At 39.1% G+C, this 23,178-nt stretch overlaps 1 protein-coding gene across 1 annotated transcript in view; it reads left to right on the top strand.

Annotated features, from left to right (window-relative positions):
- BRCA2 (BRCA2 DNA repair associated) overlaps positions 1–23,178 on the top strand; it is a 77,021-nt gene that overhangs the window by 883 nt on the left and 52,960 nt on the right. Inside the window, exons 2-10 of the mRNA XM_075061645.1 lie at positions 1,628–1,735; positions 9,276–9,527; positions 11,172–11,283; positions 12,183–12,232; positions 12,331–12,371; positions 12,844–12,955; positions 15,640–15,695; positions 16,089–16,203; positions 21,480–22,688. Coding sequence (XP_074917746.1) covers positions 1,657–1,735; positions 9,276–9,527; positions 11,172–11,283; positions 12,183–12,232; positions 12,331–12,371; positions 12,844–12,955; positions 15,640–15,695; positions 16,089–16,203; positions 21,480–22,688 — 2,026 coding nt within the window. The 5' untranslated portion in view covers positions 1,628–1,656. The remainder of the gene's footprint in view (positions 1–1,627; positions 1,736–9,275; positions 9,528–11,171; positions 11,284–12,182; positions 12,233–12,330; positions 12,372–12,843; positions 12,956–15,639; positions 15,696–16,088; positions 16,204–21,479; positions 22,689–23,178) is intronic.

Below are 23,178 nucleotides of genomic sequence, written 5' to 3'. Positions count from 1 at the left end.
CTTCACTTTACAAAGCACTTCTGAGGCAAGATTCAAGTGTCATCCCACACTGGGATTTGGCTCACTTCTGTGCCTGTGTAGACAACATAGAATTTTTCTGAATAAAATAAAATAAAAACACATTTTTTGAACATTGCTAAACTATCATCCTTGCATCCCCAAAAAGTAAATTTTCTATGCAGAGGTTTTGAAGGGAAATTGAGGAATGACATGGTTCATTAGTGATAATGTTAGAGACATATGTGGTGTAAAATAAGATCAACAGTCTTAAAACACTTATTTTACATGAGAGCGTCACATAAATGCATGTGGCAAAAATTTTCAGAATCAAACATTTGGAAATTAAAAGGACTTCACTTTAAATTTAGTAATCTAAAAGAGTTGAGTACTTTTCAAGTACTCTTACTTTTGAGTTCCTTGGCCAATTTTTGTGGTTTTGTAATAATATTTTCTCGGTTTAAACAATGTTTTTCCCCTGATACTCAGAGAGAGCCACATAGATAGCTGAAATTGACAGACTAGCCATCCAAAAGGAAACAATAAAATAGACCCTACTTAAAATGCTTTCAATTGCACAAAGTAAATAAACTGAAAAATTGCTACAGTAATCTTAGCTGTTACTTGTAGCAGTAGTTTTAAAAAAAATCAACAACTCAGAAGTGTGTTTTAGAAATTGGCAGTCTCTCTTTAGCTTGCATTCCAATTTCAATCACATTCTTATTTGTTGGATGCGTTTGCCAGCAAAAATAGCCTTTCAGATTTCACTATGTGTGTATGTCCTAGTTATATACAAAGTGATATACCTTATTCATCAAGAATCATTGTGAACACTGGTTCATTTAGTGTAAAACTTTACCAAAGTATTCTGTATTTTGCATAGTGTTCTCGTCTTCTGTGATAGAGTTGAGTTTTTTTCTTTCCCTGCTGTGAAAATTCACACACTGGAGATCATATTTTTGTCTAGGTTTTTATGCCATGCCCATTATTGTGTTGAGTGCATACACTGCAGCTGTGATTCTGCCAAACAGGACTGGATGTAACCCTCTTTATAATCTATCACCATAACTAATTGGCTTGAAAGATCATTCCCTTGGGCTAAGTGTGTGCTGCCTTACATCACTCCCTGAGGAGCAAAAAAAGGGAATAACGGGTCAGCACCACCATGTTGTGTGATGGACACTTGACAAAATTACTGTACTAAGGCCTTGGCTACACTGGTGCTTTACAGCGCTGCAACTTTCTTGTCCAGGGGTGTGAAAAAACAGCACTGTAAGCTAATCCTCTCGAGGAGGTGGAGTACGTGCAGTGCTGGGAAAGCTCTCTCCCAGCGCTGGCGACGCGACCACACTCGCACTTCAAAGCACTGCCTCAGGAGCGCTCCCGTGGCAGCACTTTGGAGTTTCAAGTGTAGCCAAGCCCTTAGTGATGGACATGGCAGGGGAGGAGTGTTATGTCATTCAGTCATTCAATGTTTTGAAAAATTACCACGGACCTCAAAATTTTTACCATGGACACTTGTGTCTGTGTATGGACACGTTGCTGACCCCTAATGGGAATGAAAGCCATGGACTCCTACCAGTGCCTTTAGGATAGCTGAGTATCAAAGCATTTTGATATAATTTTGCAGACTTCTTTAACAAGCATACCAGTGATGTTATGGAAAAGAAAATGGCTGACAAACTTGTGGAAAGACCAACTTTCTTTGAAATATTTAAGGCACGATGCAGTGAATCAGGTACAGCTATTATTTCATTTGATTAAAATAAATAATGTACTGAAAGCATATTGTAATCAGAGGCATTTTCAGGGTGCTGTATTCTGCAGGCATTTGCAATAAACTCTGTCCCAGTGAAGAGCTGAGTTTAACTTGGTTGTCTCCTTACATTCCTATGTTCCTTATCCACAAGATGTGGTAGTAATTCCAAATGGTTTTAATAATGGCTCAAGACTAATAAATGCTCTAATATTTAAATATACTTAATCTTAGTCTCTTATATGTCAGTGTTAAAATTTATTCACTTTTAAGTTGCCTCCAGCTCTAGGCTCAGAAATGCTAATGGTCATGATTCTTTTTTCAGATATACTGTATTTTGTGATTTATTCATGTTGAGAAGGACTTCTTATTTTTTAAACTCCTATATTGCTGGTTTGAGCAAAATGGGTCTAGTTTTCCTTCTAACTGTAAAACAAACCTATTGTTTAGCCACTGTTCTTGGAGTATATTTCAGCATGGATTCTACTGAAGATTCATATGTGCCACGTGCATACAAACTCAGAATTTTTTTTAATAGTGGTATGTGTCGGTGCTGTGCAAGTGCATGTGCCTTGTACCACCTCATGCTTTCATATGAGCGCAGAAAGGGTGGAATGACTGCAACCTTCCCTCACTTCCCCCTTTTCCCCCATGACAGTGAGATGGAACCTGGACAGTGTACACAGTTTTTAGCTTAAAACTCAACCCTTTCATGAAAAAATTGTTCACTCTCATTGTGTTCTTAATGTTTTTGGACTGGGGAAGAGCTGCTGTACAATCCCTTAAACTGGGGAGTGAAAAATGTTGTGCCAACCACTGGCGTAGCACTCTATACCCACAGGGTTTAAATCATGCCTGTCATGCGATAGTCTTATATCCTTAATGACAAGCACAGTAGATGTCTCTTGCTTCCTTGGGAAGTACATATCTCTTACAAGTGCTTGATCTGCTTCTGCTTCTTGTACCACAGCCCAAAATGGAGAGAGATGAAGCTCAAATTAAATCTCTAGGAGCAATCTTTGAAAGTCACATCTGGTTTGGAAGAAAAGACAGTTTCCAGGCTGGAGCTGAAGCTGGCATACATCTGGATCCAACCAGGAGACTTTTAAAAGGGTGCCAAAATCCCTGTTCCAATGGCCTTGGTGCAGAGTGCATTGGCACTGACTCCAGAGCAACAAGACCTGGCATCCACACAGTCCACTTCAGACATCAGGTGGCATACTTAAAGTTAAGGCCGAATCCCCACTCTGTCACTTCTAGTGCAGAAAGTGGGGGACCACAAGGATTTTAAAAATTAATACTTGCCACTCCAGGCTTGTATTAAACTCTTAAGGTTACAGCTTCTCTCTGACCTTGGCTTGGTAAACGCTGCCACCACCCAAATGGAAAAAAAAACCCTTTGAGCTCAGGAAGGAGCACTTGAGAATTCCTCCCTGTGGGGTACCCTTAACCCCACCCCCAAAGATCTGAGAAAGCCATAGCTAATCTCCTTTGTTTTCTATCAGCTAATCAACCAACACGCACAAACCTCTTAGGACACCAAAAATCCAATCCTGTTCTTAAAAAAAGGTAAATTTTATTAAAACAAAAAGAAAGAAAATACATCTGGAATTTAGGCATTTGCTAGATTTTAAAAGAGCAATTCCAAAAATGAAGCACCCAAACTAGCTTTCTTGGGGGTTCAGCTTAAAGGTTACAAGCAAACAAAAGCATCAGGGATTAGGACAGAGGAGATCCACAAACCAAAATAAGAAATAAACCTGATAGCGTCTGTCTAAACTTTCACTATCCAAATTATTTATTCTAGGTATGGAAAATACTTTTTCATGCATGGTTCAAATCTTACACAGCATTTCTTCTTATAGCATTGCTGCTCCATATCCGTTTAGCCCGGAGAACAGCAGAGAGACAAAGGGAAAGCTTTTTTCCCATTTTAAAAAGTTCTAACCTTCCCATTGGCTCTTTTGGTCAGGTGCCCACTCCCCCCTCCCTTTTTTTTTTTTAACCCTTGGGACTTTTTAACCCTTTACAGGTAAAGCAAGCAGCCACCAAGAGGGACTTCATAGCTAATTGGCTGGTTGGATGTCCCTAAAAGGGAGCTCTCCCCGCCCTTCATTTATCCCACTTGCACTGAGTGCAAGCATGGTTCAGAGTGCATAATGGGCTTATACCATAAGGAGGACTTGAAGCAATCCTCCAAAGCCAAGTTTTCCAAACTGTCTTTGACACCGAGGGGTAGGAGCCAGGCTTGATCCATGGCTGCAAAAGTCATAGTGCATCAGGTCTCCTAGTTACGGGCATCCGGGATTCTGAAATAAGTCCAGGTGATAAAAAAAAGACCTACCCTTTGCGGGCATGGAGATCTTCCACAAGCAGACAGACAATGCGCTCCATTCTCTCAAGGATTCAAGTGCAATGCTGAGATCTTTAGGGATCTATACCTCAGTGCAATATCATAAGCCCTTTTGGCACCAGCTCTCGCAAAGACACAGAATACTGTCTTACTCCCTCAGTCACCCATTGGAACACCCACCTGGAAAATGGCCCTGTCACACCAGGAGGCACCTGTCGTTGTCCTCTGTCCCATTCCAGGCTCCCTCTTAGAAGGAGCAGGCTTGATATGCGTATTGAGAGCCCCATCAAGGCCATTTCAGAGTCAGCCTGGGGAAATTGTCTTACTCTCTTCAATCAAGCATGGTCAGAGATTACAACTGACAAATAAATGCTGGACATTTTCACCCATGGCTACCTCATCCATTGCTGTGTGTAGCACCTAGCCACACCCTTCTCTCTCTCTCTTCAGGAACCCTACTAATGAGAGCATTCCACAAAAAGAAGTGGCCTTCATCTAGGAACCAAAGAAGAGGTTCCCCAGGAATTAAGGGGAAGAGGCTTCTACTCCTGACATTCCCTCATTCTCTTTGTCCTATGCTAGACCTAAGAGACTAAAGAAATTCATATTCTGCCTCAGATTCAAGATGGTAACACTTGCCTTCACCATTCCCTCACTTCAGACTTATGACTGATTTGTGATTCTCAACTTTGCCATCTACTCAGCCCACAGGAATTACTGAGATTTATACTGAGATCAAATCATTACCAGTACAAGGTACTGCCTTTATATCTATATCTATATCTATATTTATCTATATATGACTGACCGGCTTATCAGAGGCAGATCATATCAGGAGACCCTAACAAGTTTTGGTTGTGCCCTCATGCTGCTTGCCCAACTGGGGATCTTGGAAAAATTTGATAAATCCTCACTTATCTCATCACAGAGATAAGCCATAGAATCTATCCTGGGCCCTATGAATTCTGAGGAAAGATTCCTCTCTCTTCAGACTCTACTGAATACAGTAAATTTCATCTGGCTACAGTGGTACAGGTTTACCTTGCAGTATTATGCCATGTGCCCTCTTATATTTATGTGATGCTGGTTGCCAGACTTCTCCGGAGATTGCTACAGTTCTGGCTCTGGTCAGTCTATTCCTCTGCAAAGTCATCAACAAAGAAGGTTCTAATACTCCCTTGTGTCCTTATGGTGCTGAACTGTTTGCTGCATCTTGACTGCCCTAAAAGGGGTGCCCTTTGTGGCCCCATTACTATCCAGGACATTAGTGACTGCTGCATCTGGGACAAGCTGGGGAGCCCACCTGAACCATTTACAGATGCAAGAGATATGGAACTGCATATAATAGCTTAGAGCTTTAAGCTGGCAATTTACATGCCATAATCCTGGTAGTTTTGCACCTTGCAAGAGTCAACAACTCATTGAACTTCCTTAGCAGTCTATCGCCAACCCCGAGAGGACACTGCAGAAATTGCTCTCAAGTTGATATTTCATCAGTAGGGGATGTTGCTAACAGACACGTTTGCCATCAAGGACAATGCCAAGTGCTCAAACTTCTGTTCCAGAGGGGGCATGACTCTTGGAGCATTGCCAGATGCCTTCCTTCTGCAATGGAATCAAGTCCTTCTATATGCCATCCCACCAATTCTGTTAATCCCCATGGTGATTGCTAAAGCTAGACGAGACCAGGCTGTGATGGGTTGGATCACAGAAACCCCCTTGGGGCTCCCAACTGATGTGCCAAGGCTACTTCTGCCTCTGCTTTCTCTGTCATCTTGGGACTCCAGCACCCTGTCTTGTTGAGCCAGACACCAAGGGTCTGAGCCATGTGCCCCAAAGCTGCAGACTTCACTTCTTAAGCTGTTTTCAGTTTTCTTGTATTTAACACTCAGATGCCCAACTCCCAATGGTGTCCAAACCCCAAATAAATCTGTTTTACCCTGTATAAAGCTTATACAGGATAAACTCATAAATTCTTTGCCCTCTATAACACTGGCAGAGAGAGATGCACAGCTCTTCCCCCCCCCCCCCGTATTAATACATACTGGGTTAATTAATAAGTAAAAAGTGATTTTATTAAATACAGAAAGTAGAATTTAAGTGGTTCCAAGTAGTAACAGACAGAACAAAGTGAATTACCAAGCAAAATAAAATAGAACACGCAAGTCTATGTCTAATACAGTAAGAAAACTAAATACAGATTAAAAACCTGTAAAAGGAAGCTTACTGGAATTCCTCTGAGACTAGTCTCCTTCTAGTCTGGGTCCAGCAATCACTCACACCGCCTGTAGTTACTGTCCTTTGTTCTAGTTTCTTTCAGGTATCTTTGGGGGTGGCGAGGCTCTCTCTTTAGCCACCTGAAGACCAAAATGAAGGGGTCTCCCAGAGGTTTAAATAGACTTTCTCTTGTGGGTGGAGACCCCTTCCTCTCTCCTATGCAAAGTCCAGCTCTAAGATGGAGTTTTGGAGTCACATGGGCAAGTTACATGTCCATGCATGATTCAGTTGTTACAGTCAGCAGCCGTTGTTTACATGCTACCCTGAATGTCCTCAGGTAGACTTCTTATGTGGATTGGAGCCTTCCAAGATTCATTGTCCTTTAAGTGTTTCTTGATTGGGCACTTAATTTGCACATTCCTTTCTCAAGAAACTGACCAAATGCTTTGCTAAGGCTACTTAGAAATCAAACAAGTACGCAGCCAATAGTCATAACTTCGAATACAAAAATGATGCATGCATGCATATAGGATGAATAGATTCAGTGGATCATAACCTTTACAGAAATATGTTACATGGCACATGTAGCATAAAACATATTCCAGTTATGTCATATATATATTCATAATAATATTTCCATAAAGCATTATGAGGTGCACCATCACACAGGCCATGCTCATTTTCATAGCTCCCTGATGGCCAAGGTAGTTCTGGCTGACAGACCTGTTACAGATGTCCATGTGACCACCAGTCAGTTTCTCGGATTGCCCAAACCTGTTGTCAAAGATCAGACTCAAGTACTCCACCCAGACCCAAGGTTACTACACCAGATGGCTTGGCTGCTGGCTGGTTGAGCATCACAGAAAGGGACTGCTCCTTGCATGTTCAGGAAACATTGGCATAGAGCAGGAAGCTATCCACGGTTTCAAATGGATAAGGTTCTTAATATTGGCAGCCCGACGTGGCCAAGACCTGCTGCAGGTCCCGCTACCGAAGATTCTCGACTATTTGCTGCAGCTGAAACTCTTTGGATTTTCATTTAGCTACATCAGGATCCAGCTGGGAGCATTATCAGCGTATCATCCACTGTTCTTAGTCTTCTCTCATTTGTTAGTATTAGAATTTCTTAAGAGTTTAATGCATACTTAATCACTGGTGAGATTTAAAATTTTTATTAAAGTTAATGTTAAAAATATATATATAATATATAGATTGGGAAAAGAGTGTCTGTGCATCTGGGTATAGTGCTTAGGTTATCCACAAATATAAAGTTAGTTTTTAAAAGTCGTATGATACATAGAGTACATAATCAGCAGTAATCCAAATTTAGGTGAATAGATTTAACAATACAGTTTAGATATTAGAATCCGAATACTTGAGTACGTCACTCATGAAAAGTTGTTGAGAGATTTGGTTGTGGAAAGCAAAGTATATCAATGAGTGGAGATTGTCCCTCAGTAATTGAGAATTAGGTTGGTTGCCTATTTAGAACATACAGTCCATGAGGAAAGTATCTACTCCAGCATGGGACTTCAACATCCTCTTAAAACTTACTTATGGAGCCCCTCTCCTCCCCCTGCTCCCCCCCTCCCAGCACCTATTGGAATGCTCCATCCATTATCTTACTCTCAAAATTGCCTTTTTGTTGGTCATCACCTTTACCGGAAGAGTAAGTGAGCTTCAGGCACTCATGGCAGAACTCCGACATACTTAATGCCATAAAGACAAAGAAGTACTGAGGCCTCATGTAAAATGCATTCCAAAGGTATCTTCTGAATTCCACTTAAAATAATCAGTTAACTTTCTTGTGTTCTTCCCAAAACCACATTCCACTCCAGAGGAGAAGAAGCCTCACGCTATGTGATATTGACAGCAATTTTTTGACGGTCCCCACCTCTGTTTGTGGTCATAGCTGGCTGCTCCAAGGACCAGGCTATTTTATTGCAAAGATTGTCTAAATGGCTTATGCTTTAAATCTCACTGGGTTACCAGCTAGGCAATGCACCTCTGACTCTCTTACTATTAAGGCTCACTTCACCAGAGCACAAGCAACATCCTCTACTTGCTCCTGAAATATACTGACATCTGAAATCTGCATGGCAACCATATGGCTCCACCCTTTCGTATTTGTCAAGCATTATGCACTGGATTTAGCTAGTACACCAGATGGCAAGTTTGGAAGAGCAGTACTCCTATCTCTACTTGACTGATGCAGCTGTGATACTCCTACTATCTAGAGATGACACTGCTCGCCATTCACCTATAGTGGGATCCACACGTACTCAAGGAAGAAATGACGGTTGCTTTTCCCTACAGTAACTGGTTCTTCAAGGTATTCTCAGTGTGGATGCCACGATCTGTTCTCCTTCCTGTTTTTGGAGTGTCAGTAACATGGGCTCTGAGCTGTGAGTGAGCTAAGGGAAGATTGTGATTCCTGTGCCCTTTATGCCCTCATATGGCAGCACAAGGAGGCACGGCATATGTGTGCTGTCCTGGCTGACACCGCTGTTCCCAAAATAAATAAATAAAATAAAAAAAAGTAAGCTGTCATGTGCATATGAGGCTTATGTGCACCACAATGGGATCCACACAGACTACAACATCTTGAAGAGTCACAGTTACTGAAGGGTAACTGTTCTTTCAGTAAAAAGCCACAGTAGTAGTTTGTCAACATTCTTTGATATTTTGACAAAACTTGTTTTGTCAACATCAAAATTGGAAGGAGTACTATAATATAAAAGTATATGTTTAGAGGAGTGTTATTGGGTTTTATAACAGGCTGGTTTAAATGTCCAGTATATCTCAGCTATTATATAATGTCCTTCGTGGAACATTAAACTGATTTGAATTCAGACAACAATTTGTCATAAAGATAGGGTTCTTCAAAAATATATATTTATATAAAAAGACTAGATTAAATTACAAATAAAAATGTGATATTTTTCTTTATAGACTTAGGACCGATAAGTCTCAACTGGTTTGAGGAACTCAGCAGAGAAGCTCCACCCTATGAATCTGAAACATCAGAAAAAACTGAATACAGAGCTGGCTGGCTTGATCAAAGTGCTACTAAAACTCCAAGGGGGAAACCCTCTACATATAGCCAGTTGGCATCAACTCCAATGATTTTCAAAGAACAGAGTGTAACATTGCCTCTTTTGTCTTCTCCGATAAAAGAACTGGGTCAGAAGAAAATGGAAGCAGGTGAGTAACTGGGTTTGTTTGAAGTAAAAGTGTGCTTATAGCTTCCCACAACCCCCTAAAACAGAGACTTTATATTTCGTTGTTATAGTTTCCCATTAGTACTGCAATAGATAATGCTATCGCAGACATTAAATACGAAAAAGACATACAGTACTAGGCCCTCTAATTAACCATGTATAAATGCAGAATTGTTCATTACAATGAATTCACTCTTGCAGTGAGCTCTGTATGGCTCCATGCACACAGAGCTCACTGCAGGATTGGGTGTGATATCTTTACCTGCCACTTTGGCAGTTTTGGCTGATCGCAGCTTCCACTGGCCACAGTTTGCCGTCCGAAGCCAATGGGGGTGACGTGAAGCGGCACAGGCGAGGATGTGCTGGCTGCGGCTTCCCACCACCCCCATTGGCCTGGGACAGTGAACCCAGCCAGTGGGAGCCGCGGTCGGCTGAACCTGCCAATGCGGCAGGTAAACAAACTGGTCCGGACCACCAGGGGCTTACCCTGGCGAGCTGCGTGCCAGAGGTTACCGACCCCTGTTCTAGAATCTATGCCTCTTGGACCAGAATTAGATGAACTGTAAAAATGTTTTCTGCATAGATATTTCTGATGCAGCCATTGCTACTATATCTAATTTGTACATTTACTTTGAATTTGTGTCCTTCCTTTCAATATTGGCTTCTGCTAAAGCTGGATCTCTTGACATATATCAGAGGCATACCTAGATTCTACAATAAAGCCTTTAAAGATGTTCAGCAAGTCAGAATAGTATAGCAAAAGATGTTAATCAGGGCAGTTCATGGCCCTCCCATTTTAAAAAGGTTATTTGAGTTGTATTGTATTTCAGTGCTTTACAGTGCGTGTGTAATGGTTCGAGGATATATCTTAGTATCATATGACCAGATTGTGAACCCCTTACTCACACTGATGAGCAGTTGTTTATACAAGTAGTGTCATCAGAGTCAATGGGAAAACTCATATGAGTAACTTCTCACCACCTAAGAGGTTCACAGTTTAACCCATAAGGTTTCAATGGCCAGGGTGAAAATGCTCTTCATTTACTAAATCTTGACTCTCAACTGTTCATGAGAAACTTGTAATATGAATAGGTAATGTCCGGCACTGTACATAAAACCAAAAATATTTCTTTTTTATGCTAGCTCATTCAATCCAAGAAATTTATTTCTTGTGCAGATCTGGGGGGCAATGCTGGTACAATATATCTGTGAAGGAGCTTTATAGCCTGCAAAAATCATTTCTCCTGTAGTAACAGGAAATGCAGTGACATTGCACATTGACTGCTTTGCCTAGCTGACATAATCTATAATGAAGATAAATACAGACTAAATTTAATATTTTTTTAAAAAGAATGAGGCTTATTAAATGAACTTAACTGAAGTTCTGAGCGTGTATTTGAAATATTCTTGGTATTGTCATTTTGACTAGAATTTGTGAACATATTCCAACTTGATCGAAAGGATCATTATTAGAAATGTAAGTAACATTGAACAATGTTTCTTTTTAAAAACTAAGGCTTAGTTAAGCACATTTTAAAAGGTAAGTTTATTCTTAAATTTCAGAACCAAAATAGTTATGTATGCAGGATCTGGTTAACTATTGCACTGTATATACTGAACATTGCAGGCCAAGTCAATTTGGTTAACAAAGAACATAGAACAAGTCCACATGTTATGAAGACAAAATTTGATCAAACAAATGAAATATTTTCACCTCTCAATACTTCCCTCAATGTAAGGTATGTTATGGATGTTAACACTTTTTAAAATGACTTAATATATTTGACTTAATATGTTTTATAGGAAGGTTATATTTCAAATCAATTTATGTTATAAAAACTTTTGGATAGCACAAGGATGGAAACGTTAGAATTTCAGAACAGTAGATAATCTTGCATATCTTATACACAAGAACTAAAGTATATATACGTAGCTGAGTGATTTGCAAATGGATTATCAGTTGTACTTGGAATTTCCTCCTATTTTAGGTTTGTTGGACTCTTAAGAAACTTTATTAAAATATTCTATTTCCTTTTTATTTTTAAACTGTTGCGTAATGTGCGTAGGATGCTTTAGTTGACATCTCAACTTCACAAATTCTTAACGTTCGATACAATGACCATAAAATACTAACTGCAACATATTAACACAATGCACTATTCATAAAATTTATATTGTAAAGGAGTGAGTTTATGACCAAATGGTGCAAGTCCCTGCAATATTCAAAATTCTAGATTTTTTTTTTTCCAGATAAATCAAGCCAAAGTATCTGAAACTGTAGAACACTTCCTTAGTGAAGTATATTCATTTAAAATAACAATTGGACTATGAGCTTGTATGCCAGATTTTAATACAGTTCAATCAAAGCATTTATTAAACAGGTGGTATAAACCCATGGAAACTGGTACTGATCATGGAATATCTTCATTGTTCCTTATTTTAATTATCACATGCAAAGTCACTGGGTCTTAAATATTTCATGAGTTACATTTTGATGGCCCATATGGCTAAAGTAAAACTGAAAATATTTTTGTGTGTGTGAAGGCAATATAATAAGAGTGTACAATAATGTCTATTAGGAAAGCTTACCATTGAACTTTGATGAGTAACAATTTTTTTCTTTGATGTTGTTATTTAGTCCAGCTGCTTTAAGGGATATTTACAGAACACCACAAAGAAATATTCCTGGTGAGTATCTGTGCTCCTTCTCTTACTAACAAGAATATTTATCTCTAAAGATCATTGGATGACTTAATTAAATGTTCTTATTTCTAAAAAAATTTCAGTGCGATGTGGACGCTTGTTTTGCACACCTAAACTTTTGGAGGTAAGCATTTTATTTCTGGGTTTAGAGTCATAGACTTTAAGGTCAGAAAGAGACCATTAGATCATCTAATCTGACCTTCTCTATATTACAGACCATTAAATTCCAGCCAGATACCCTATGTTAATCCCAATGAGTTTAGCTAGACTAAAAGAATCCAAACTGCTGTGTGTCAGAGGCATAAAACAAGATACTGAGGTACTATCAATGCCTAAACCTCATTCAATGGCATTGAATTAATTAGTTGAAACAGGCCCAGATGATCTTTGCTGGTGATCCGTGCCCTATGCTTCAGCGGAAGATGGAAGAAAAACCTAAGGTCCCTGCTAATCTGAAGTGGGGAAAAATTCTTTCCTGATCCCAGAGCTGGTAATCGGTACGACCCTTAGCATGTGAGCAAGACGCAGCAGCCAGGCATCTAAGCAAGAGTGTTGTTTTAAAATATACTTTAAAAAATTATTTGATGTATTTCTAGGTTAAGATACCAAAGTGTATTTCTGAAGGCCTGGGAGCAGAAGTGGATCCAGATATGTCTTGGTCAAGTTCTTTAGCCACACCTCCTACACTTAGTGCAACGGTGATAATAGGTAACACCAAAAATGCGTGGTATTTCAAGGTTAATATATTTGGCTTAAATGTTCTTATTATCCCAGGAACATGTGACTGAAGAGTGAACTGGATGTTTATATGGTATTTATATGATAGCTTTATCTTTGCTGTAAGATGGTGTCCATAATTGAGCACTAGCAGTTGGTTTTGATATGATAGAGGTATATAAAATCATGAGTATTGTGGAGAAAGTGGGTAAGGAAAAGTTATTTACTTATTCCCACAATACAAGAACTAGGAGTCACCAAATGAAATTAATAGGCAGGAGGTTTAAAACAAATAAAAGGGAGCTCTTCTTCACGCAGCGCACAGTCAGCTTGTGGAACTCCTTACCTGAGGAGGTTGTGAAGGCTAGGACTATAGCAGTGTTTAAAAGAGAACTGGATAAATTCATTGTGGTTAAGTCCATTAATGGCTATTAGCCAGGACGGGTAAGGAATGGTGTGTCTAGCCTCTGTTTGTCAGAGGATGGAGATGGATGGCAGGAGAGAGATCTCTTGATCATTACCTGTTAGTTTCACTCTCTCTGGGGCACCTGGCATTGGCCACTGTCAGTAGACAGATACTGGGCTAGATGGACCTTTGGTCTGACCCAGTACGGCCGTTCTTATGTTTTCCACAGCATCATCCAGGAAAATGTGAATCTGAACTGTGTTGTTGCTCTTTTAAAGGCTAGTTCCTTTATATCAGGGCTCATTGCATATAATAATAGCATCCTAGCTGACAGAATAACATAGCAACATTTATAGGAACAAAGATTAATATGTTACATTGATTGCCTGCATCCGTATCACCTCAAGCTGTGATTTTTATAAGGTCAACCTAAACTATGTCAGGCTGGGTCAGCACTTAGATATAATATTTCTAGGAGTAATAAGATTCAGTAGTAAGTGATACTGGCTTTTTCAATAGGTTTAATTTGCCTCATAAATTCCGTATTGAAAAAATGTGCCTGCAATGGGTTTGTGGGCACTAGGCTGCTGGGGACATGGTCTTTCAGATTAAATACAAAACCAAACAGCTGTAATGTTTGATCTCAAATGTGTTTATATGTCATTGTTGGATGAACTAGTATACTTAGTTTGTATAATCAATTTATAAAATACTCTGATGGAAGAAGCACACTATATAAGTATAAAATTATCATTAGTCCATCATCCTGTACATGCAGCAAAAATGCTTGTCCAGTGTTCCCAACATCTTAATTATTATTTATGATGCTGTACAAATATTACTCAATATATATATATATTTTTCCCTAATAGTCAATTCATTTGAATTAAAGTTCACTTTAGAATGATTGACAAGTCCAGTAAGTGGTGAAGGGATTAAAATATTGAAGTTCTGAATTTGTTTTAAGGAAGCAGTACATATAAGATTGTATGATAGAACATGCTGTAGATAGCCTGTGTTCAATTTTTTTATCTGATGTCCCATTTTTAAAACATAAAATCAGCCTTTGTATTTGTGATTTGATCTACTGCCATCTTTAGTTTTATTTCTTTTACACCTCACTGATGGCATTGTGCCACCCATGTTTCTTTTCCATCCCTCATTCATTTACTACCAACAGATGTCCTGCTTGTTTGGAGATGGGTAAGAATGACTTCTTTTTTTCTAAAATGCAAAATTCAAGTTTTTCTCTAAGCTCAGGTGTTCTAAATGAAGTATGATATTTACACACTAATAGATTCTCTTCTGTATTTGTGTATTTTTAACCAGATGAGGGAACATTGAAGTAGAACTTTGGAAAGATTTTTGTTTATGAAAGCAGAAGACTAATAAATAGATCATTACTTTTCCTGTTACAGCTTTTTCAGTGACAGCACTCCAATTCTTCATTGGTGTGCAATATCTGAAACAATCATGCTAAATTACGGCAGCCTTTTTAATGTGGGTAGATGTCAACTCTGGGATTAGGTTGAGACCATCACATTTATTTCATTTGTGTCTGTTTCTAGAGGTGAAAGATTAGCTTGTTGTCCAGATGGTCTTTCAACTTTTTCATAATTGTTTTGAAAATATGTTTGCAGGTGATTTTCATAGAGCCATTCAGAATCCACATGTATTGGTCAATTTAAGAATGATGTGTAAAGTGTTTAATGGCTTGGTTTCTACTATAGAAATAACAATGCAAAAGGAAAACAGGTTTATCAAGCAATACCTTCTTGTTAGACACAAAAACAAGTAGTTACTGCAATCCATCATCCTCATACTATTTTACTGTGATTATTACAAATATCCTGTGTATTCCAAATATACAGTGAAATCTTGACCACCACTCTTGTCCCTGTATATCATCCATAGGAGTTGGAATGGTGCAGAGGGTCTCTAAAAGCTCTTCATAATGCCTGGGGGAAGTTCCTCCAAGGGCAGAAACTATGTAAGACAGCAATAAGGCTGTTTTCAGAGGACCCCTTTGCAAACCTTAGCATTAGGGGCATGTTGGGAGCAGAGTGCAGTCCAGGGAGACTGCTGTAACTTAAACAGCCCCTCAGGACACTTAAAAGCACAGGACAGAATCTCACCCATAAGCTTTTCAAATGACTGGTCCATAGATTTGAACTGTTTAAGTACTAGACAAAAATAAATATTTTACACATTTCAGAGCATTTTATCAGCCACATAAGTACAAGTGAATTGAATTATTTTTTAATTTCAGCTAGAGGAAATGATTCAATTTCTGGAGCAAAGCAACGTGATGAAAGAATGACTATGGTGAGTAAATTTAAGCAGGAAAATACTGAATCTGTTTTTGTTTTTTTTAAATTTATAGTTTTATGTATTCATGTATAGCTGTGTATTTAATATTCCTTGAGCCAAAAAAAATGAAATATTTTAATTTCCTCTTCTCTTCACTCTGGTATCTCCAGCATGGTTTAAAACAAGTTACATTTTAATACTTAGTGTTTTGCAAAATTTAGTATGTAAAACTAAGCTATAATTTCATGTAATGTGTTTAGTATTTTCTGTGTTTTGAACTGATGCAAACTCCACTTGTTACTATACATAAACTATCTACACATTAAAACTTGTAAAAATCGTAAGTATTAGTAAATCCTAGTGAGCATTTAATATTCTATAATTGTCATTTGACTCTTGGGCTTACAGGTCTTGCACAACTTTTTCTCCAGTCATGGTAAAAGGCCTGAGAAGAATGATATAAATGTACTATCCATACCAGAGACAGTAAACTTAAATACAGAAGTTGATGTCAGAGACCATGGTAAGCACTGATACTTTAATATTGTTAGTTCCTTATTGGGTTTACTGTTTCTTAGCCTCAAATATTAAGCTACCTTCACTAAAAGAAAAATATGCAAGAAAAACTCTCAGGGCAGTTGACTGTTGATCAATGATACAGAACTCATCTACCTTAGAGAGAAGACTGACTTGTTGTGAAGTCAGGAAATGCAACCATAAATGTTCAGATACAGAAGGATACAAAAGACTGTAGTAGCAGTTATTTTTCCATTTATACTGTATTAAAGTAAATATAGACGTTTAGAATGCATCCACTGCAAGAAGAGGCTCTGCCCAGTGCAGAAATATTCCTAGCAGTCAAAGAGCACTTTAGGTGGAAGCAGGTAGGGTGGTAGATGAACTGCTGCATCCAGTTTTTATAGGGACAGACTGGAGCCTATTCCCTTATAAGGGGAAAATGAAGGTGTAGAGTCCCCCACAGCAGGAAGCAAGACCAACAGGGAATGGGGCAAAGGAGTAGATGTAGGAAAACCAGAGAACCCTAGACATAAAGATACAAGCCAAGAGAAAAACAAGACCACCCTCGAAAAGGAGAGGGTGAAAACAGATGCCTTAACACAAGGGGCTGGGGAAAATAGTACTGCTAGCTTTAGGTGAAACCCTAACCACCAGCATAGCAGGGAAGGGATCTTGGGACAGGTTTATGGGGTTGGGGAAATCAGAGCCCCCAGTGGAGGAGGAAAGGGGGGCACAGTGGCAGGCCCCGGCCAAACTGAAAGAGAAAGCAAAGGGAATGGAGAAACAGACTGTCCATGATGCGCAAATCTGTGGGTAGAAACAAAATTATGAGGGTGGCTCTCACCCACAAAGTGTGACTTCTAGGGGTGGAACGTGGACAACCATGCCGGGGAAAGCATGAGCATGGGATGCTCAGACCCGCCTTTGAAGAAGGGAGACTGCAGAGGGAAAGAGACCTGGCAAGGATGGATGGGTGTGTGACAGAGTGCAGGGAATGCACCGGACAGCTGTTTGGCCTTAATGTAAATTCTGTGTATTGATGGCCCATCAAGGACACTTAGCTCTCACAGTGGGCCACAGAAGAAACTCATTCTGCCCAGATAGCTCTTACTGGGGACACCTCAGACTTCGAGGGGCCAATGGCCACCCCCTGTGGTTAGGTAAACTATGTAAGGACATGTGATATGCTCATGTGGCCCTGGACCAGTGGTATATCTAGGAATGTAAGTTTGGGTGGGCCGCAAATTATTATGGATGGGCAATATCCCACCTATACATTTCCTTACAGACATGGCTTTGTTTTTGATTGGCCTCTTCGCTCCGCCAAACAATATGTCTTCCTGGCACCAGCAGCACCTCCTGGAAGAGGCACTGACCCCAGCAGCAGCTGCATGGACACAATGGGGGACCCCTCAGCAGACCTGTTGTCTTGAGGGGGGTCTGAGGGCAGGGGAGAGCTGACTGAGCACTCTGGCCTGATGTGTTGTCAGTGTGGCTGGAGCCAGGCTGCCCCAGAGCACAAGCCCCTCTGCGCTTCACAGGCCGGCAGAGCTGCAGTTTACAGCTTTTTCTGCAGTCCCCGGAGGAGAACCCCAGCAGCTGAGTAGCTCACAACTTTCTTGCTGGGCTAGGGGGAAGCAATTCTTCGGCTAAAACTACGCCTGGGTGCCAGAGAAAGCAAATAAACCCAGCTGGGAAGGGGAAGGAGAGCTCGCCTCCCAGGTGCCAACCCCTCTGCAAATAACAAAAAAAACCCAACCTTCTTATTTCTAGCTTACGGAACTTTTTCTGTAAGCTCGGATTTGTGTACGTTGGGTTTATGTAACTCGGGGAGTGTCTGTACAACTTTGATTATAAAAGCTGTTCAGAGAATACAGAGATGAAAATATGGCTAAGGGATTTTGACAAAGAAATTGAGCTGGCTGAGTGAGTTTCTCCATGGGAAAGGGGATACATATCTTCAATTTGTGTAGCGCATAAAGAAAAATGTTATAAATGACTGTATAGATGATATTTGACTCTATTTAAGATCCATAATTTTTTTTTCTATGAGGCAGGCACTCTGTTCGGTGTGAGGGAGAAAAGGGAACATATTTGCATGCACGGTAGTTGTGTGCAGGAATTAGATGGTTTTGTGAGGAAATTATTAAAAAGATTAATCTTCGGACAAAATGCCAGTGTCCTGTGGTCCCCTGACATGCTTTCTTAATGCTCCAGTAAAAGATCTACATTTTAAACAGAACACACATTATTTTTGTTGTTGTTGGCACTAAGAGTTGGTATTGCACATGATTGGAAATATCTGACTTCTATAGAATTGTGGTATAGCAAAATATGGACTGGCCTTGTAAAGAAAACACTTCCACAAGAGGAAACACCAAAAAGAGGAAAGGCATTTAGAAATTTGGTCACCCTTTTTAGCATACTCAGAGGAGAAGGGCTCTCCCACCAGCAAGCTAGAATCTGGAGTCACGCTCTTTGAATATTAACCTGATCCTGCATAAGTAACATATGAGGTAGTATGTTAATGTTTTATTGTAACTTTGCCATAATAAAAAGTTTCAAAAAAAGAAAATACAAGAGAAATGGTAGTGGAATTTAGGGGTTGCCTGAAAATACTGGATGAGGATACCTGATTGGGTATGTAAAGATATTGATTGCAGAATTGTTAAATCTGAGCCCTCTGAAAGAGGTGAAAGTGTACTGAGTGCATACAGTGCTGTTCCTTCCATCTGAACCTTGTAATAGACCTAGAGTGCTGATTATTAAATGTCATCATTATCAATAGATGTAATTATGAAAAACACAGCATGTAGAGCTTATACTACAAGATCATAAGATGCCATTTTTCCAAGACCTTTGCACCTTAACTTAAAAAAGGAGAGAGCTGGGAAAAATTACAGCAGCACTCAGGAGGTCAGATATCCACTACAGATGTTGGTTCCCATTTTAATTTTCATTCAGTTTCCAAAATCAGTAGTGTACAGTGAGGGACTCTAACCAAGGAAAAAGTACACTCTAGTCGCTTGGGATAGAGATCCAAATCTCAGACACCCAAGAACATATTCCAGAGGTAAAAACTAATGGTAAGCTGCTGAAAAAATCATCAGATGATGAAACCCAAGAAAAGTAGGGTAGGAAGAATAAAGACAGAAGACTCTAGAGAATGTTCTGGCAATGGCACCCCACTTAGATGCCATTCACAAACTTGGAGAAGGGAAGAGGAGGATGTAGTGGTGATGCTGTCTTCTGTCTAACTTTTAGCCCAGTGATTCGGTCACTCAGTCAGTATGTGGGAGACCTGTATTCAATTCCCTCCTCTGCCTGAGGTAGAGAAGGGAGAAGCCAGCCAGCTCAAAGAAATAATGGATTGGGAGTAATCTAATCCAGCAAAGCACTAGGTTGTAACTGAAGAAAAAAATTGTGACCATGTAATTATTACTAGGCTACCATAGATTAATTTATAAAAAATGATGCCTCTAGAAATTTATTTATATGTTTTAGCAAATGCCACTCTCTGGGTTTGGGATAGAATCAGAGATAAGATCTTTTCCTTCACCCATGACATCCATTGTAAATAATCCATATTTTAACCCAAATTACAAATCAGAGTTTTCAATGTTTGGGAGAGCTATGGAGTACATACAGCTGGCCAGCTGTTTATCAAAGGAACTTCTTTAAGAATTTTTTTAGAACTCAAAACCAATTTTAATTTCCTCACTCTCCCATGGTATCAGTATCTTCAGATTAGGCATCCTGTTTCTCAGCTTTCTTGTAAAACTGTTTTATGGAGAAAGTTAAGTGTAATAGAAGTGATAGCTTCTGGCTGAGTAGCTATATTTTTTGTTTCCTAACTGAGATCAGTCATTCTAGACAGCTTTCCTAATATCCATATATGACACCATGGAAACAGGATTTGGATATACAGTTACCCCAGGGGAATGGGCTTTGATATGGAAAAGAGGACATGGAACCTCATCTGGAGTAATAAAAAAAAGACTTTAAGACATTTTCAGTGTTAGGTTAAAATAAATAAATGTAAACTGAATTGAGATACATGTTGGAGAAATTGTGGTCAAAGAGGTAATTTTATGCTCTCTTTGTATGGACGTGTCTAGTCATCAGAAAGTACTGGGATGTGAGTCGTAATCAAATATTACAAATTGTGGGATATTTGAGCCCTTGTTAATTCTCTTGGGACCTCCTAATGGAAATGATGCTCAAACAAATGAAAAATTAATCTCACCTGTGAGTAGCTGCTAGACTACTAATAACTCTGAAAGTGGAATGGTTAAAATATATAGGAGGCTGTTATGGAAAAATGCATCAGTTACCAAGCAAAATAAAGGACAAATATATACATAGATATCTGGTTAACATATATTTGTATGATCACCTGCAAAAACCAACATCTGTCCAATTTTTTTTAGTGTTAATGTTTGATAGACACACCTAGTTTGATAAGTATGAGTAGAATCAGTATTTTCACTTTATTAAATAAAATCCCCAGGTGGGTGGTGTAAAGAAGCTCACTCTTTACTATGGTAATGGTAATATCCCTGCCAATAGAGACAGTTGACTATATTATTCTGTACTGTTTCTCTAAACAAAAAGATGAGTGCATTGTTGTAAAGATTGTTTTTCTAATATTTATAGGGCAGTGATCTGTAACCTTTTTAAAACTTCCTAAAATAGTTATAAAAAGAAGAACCTGTGGTTCTCTTCCTAATCTTTTTTTATGCTATAATATTGTGCATTGAGAATGATCATGATAGACCACATTTTTCCTGTTAAATTATTGTTCCATTAACTGCAAACAGTAGACCCAAAGGAAGGGGAAAATGTAAAACATTGAATTTAATTGTAGGTCCTTTATTGTCCCCTGCATGGTATAACCTGCATTGGAGACAAATACAGAAATTTAACTTGTGGAGTTTTCTACTAATTTTTCTGTCTATGGGACATTCACACTTTCCCTTCCCCTAGTAGAAGAAGCCAGGAGTTCCAGCCTCAAAACTTGTTGGTCCACTGCAATCTGTAGGAGGCATGAGATATCTGCATTGATGTCCCTTGTCTCCTCTCTCCTATCCATAGCAGCAGATGCTGGCCACTGGAGAACACTCCTGCTGTGGACACCCACTATATCTCCAAACTGACACAAAGGGTCAGTACTGAGAGGGAAAGAGCAGGAGTAAATTCAGTCTGCAGACTGTATGATAGAAATAGAGTAGTGTTTCTAAGATGATACTTTCAATAATCCTGTTTTTTAACTATTTACAGAGCCTGAGAAGATGTTGGATGGCTCATTTAGTGAGATGAATAGCTTGGAGGATAGATTTCACATTTCCATTAAGTCAGATGGGAACAAAATGGCACAAAATGCGCTGGAAGATGGAGAGTTGCATGAAATGTCCATAGATATGCCAGATGCAGGGGAACATGTTCTTTCTGTATGTCATACTAGTGGCAAACATCTACTAGAAGTGAAAACAACCAACTCGACTACAAAAACACACTTTGATAAAGTGAAGTCTGTTTTACTTCAACAGAGTAATGAAGTGGTGGGGAATTTTAAAGATATTTGCTTAAGGTGTGAAAGAGAATTGGATTCTCCTAGATGTGAGCTATTTACAACTAACATACCAAATAATAAAATACAGAAGCCCTCCGAGAATAGAAAATTTACAAGGGAGGATATGCCATCTTCTTTAACCTCTGAATGGTCTCAGCTGAACTTATCTGGTCTAGATGTAACGCAGCTGGAAAAAATATCCGCCCGTGATACTTGTTCACCATCCAATGTCTGTAGCAAGAAAAGATCTGAAGGCAAATTAGCACTTGTGACCAAGGAACATGCTAAATTCAGCACTTTTGAAACATCTTTACTGAACACTTCAAGTCTGATAGAAGCAGAAAAGCTGTTGAATATCAATTGGTCAGAACACGTAGAGAATGAAACAAAAACTTATGAAAAGTACTCAACCTCTGAAACTTCTCTAATGCATTCTGTCTCCCTGACTGTTCAGGATCCACAGTTAGTGAAAGGATGTGCAGCTGAAAAGGTTTCTGAAGTGAACTTTTTAGATTGTAGTTCCTTAATGGAAAATACAAACTTTACAGAATACCCAGAAGTCCTTAACTGCTTTCATAAACATTTAAAGGAACATTCTAAATCTTCCATAACTGATGTTACCGCTTCCCCTGTTATATGTAATGCTTCAACTCCAAATAATCCTGATGGCACAAAATGGCCAACAAACAATGAAAACCCCCCCAGGAGATCTGGCTTAAAAAGCATGAGTGTGCTATCCAGCTTGAAAAAGAGACCAAAAAGATTTATTTATACAATAAACACTGCCTTCCCGGATCAAGAGGGAAAAGTCCAGAAAGAAATAAAAACAGGTTCCTCTAGTCATTCTGCATCATCTCATTCAGAATTTGAATCGTGCACCTTTAAAGGTCCTGATACAGCCAATAATGATGATCAAGGTATGTCTTCTAATTATTTTCACTAGTTGAGGTTTTTTTTTAATTCAACTTACTTCTTGCTTCCCCTTCACAATTCAGATGAAGAAATATCATTCTGAAGGAAATTGTAATTCATAAGATTGGTAATGGGATCTGATAATAATAAATAGTGACAGAAAGATATTACCATTTGAAAACAGTCTGGTTAGCTTATGTGAAATGTATTGGTCTCAATCTAGTTTCTAGAAGAAAATTTCCACCTCAGATACATTGTCAGAACTGACAACTTTTTTTTCATTGTTGCCAGAGGTGACTAAATGGGCATGGAGTATTCTAGAGATAGGGTCTCTAGGTCAGAGTTGATGAACATTAGTGGAACAGTATGGGAAACGTACTATCGTTGCATCCCTTATGTATAGCTAGGAGCTTTGGGTCTCCAGACCTTTCCATCTGGTACCTTTCAGGAGCACTAAAACACTTCAAAAAAAAAAATCTGCTAGGTTTAATGTAA

This window comes from Chelonoidis abingdonii, chromosome 1 (assembly GCF_003597395.2).
Source record: "Chelonoidis abingdonii isolate Lonesome George chromosome 1, CheloAbing_2.0, whole genome shotgun sequence".
Lineage (NCBI taxonomy): Eukaryota > Metazoa > Chordata > Testudines > Testudinidae > Chelonoidis > Chelonoidis abingdonii.
The sequence above is the reverse complement of the archived record's forward strand: the minus strand, read 5'-3'. Positions and strand labels throughout refer to the sequence as shown.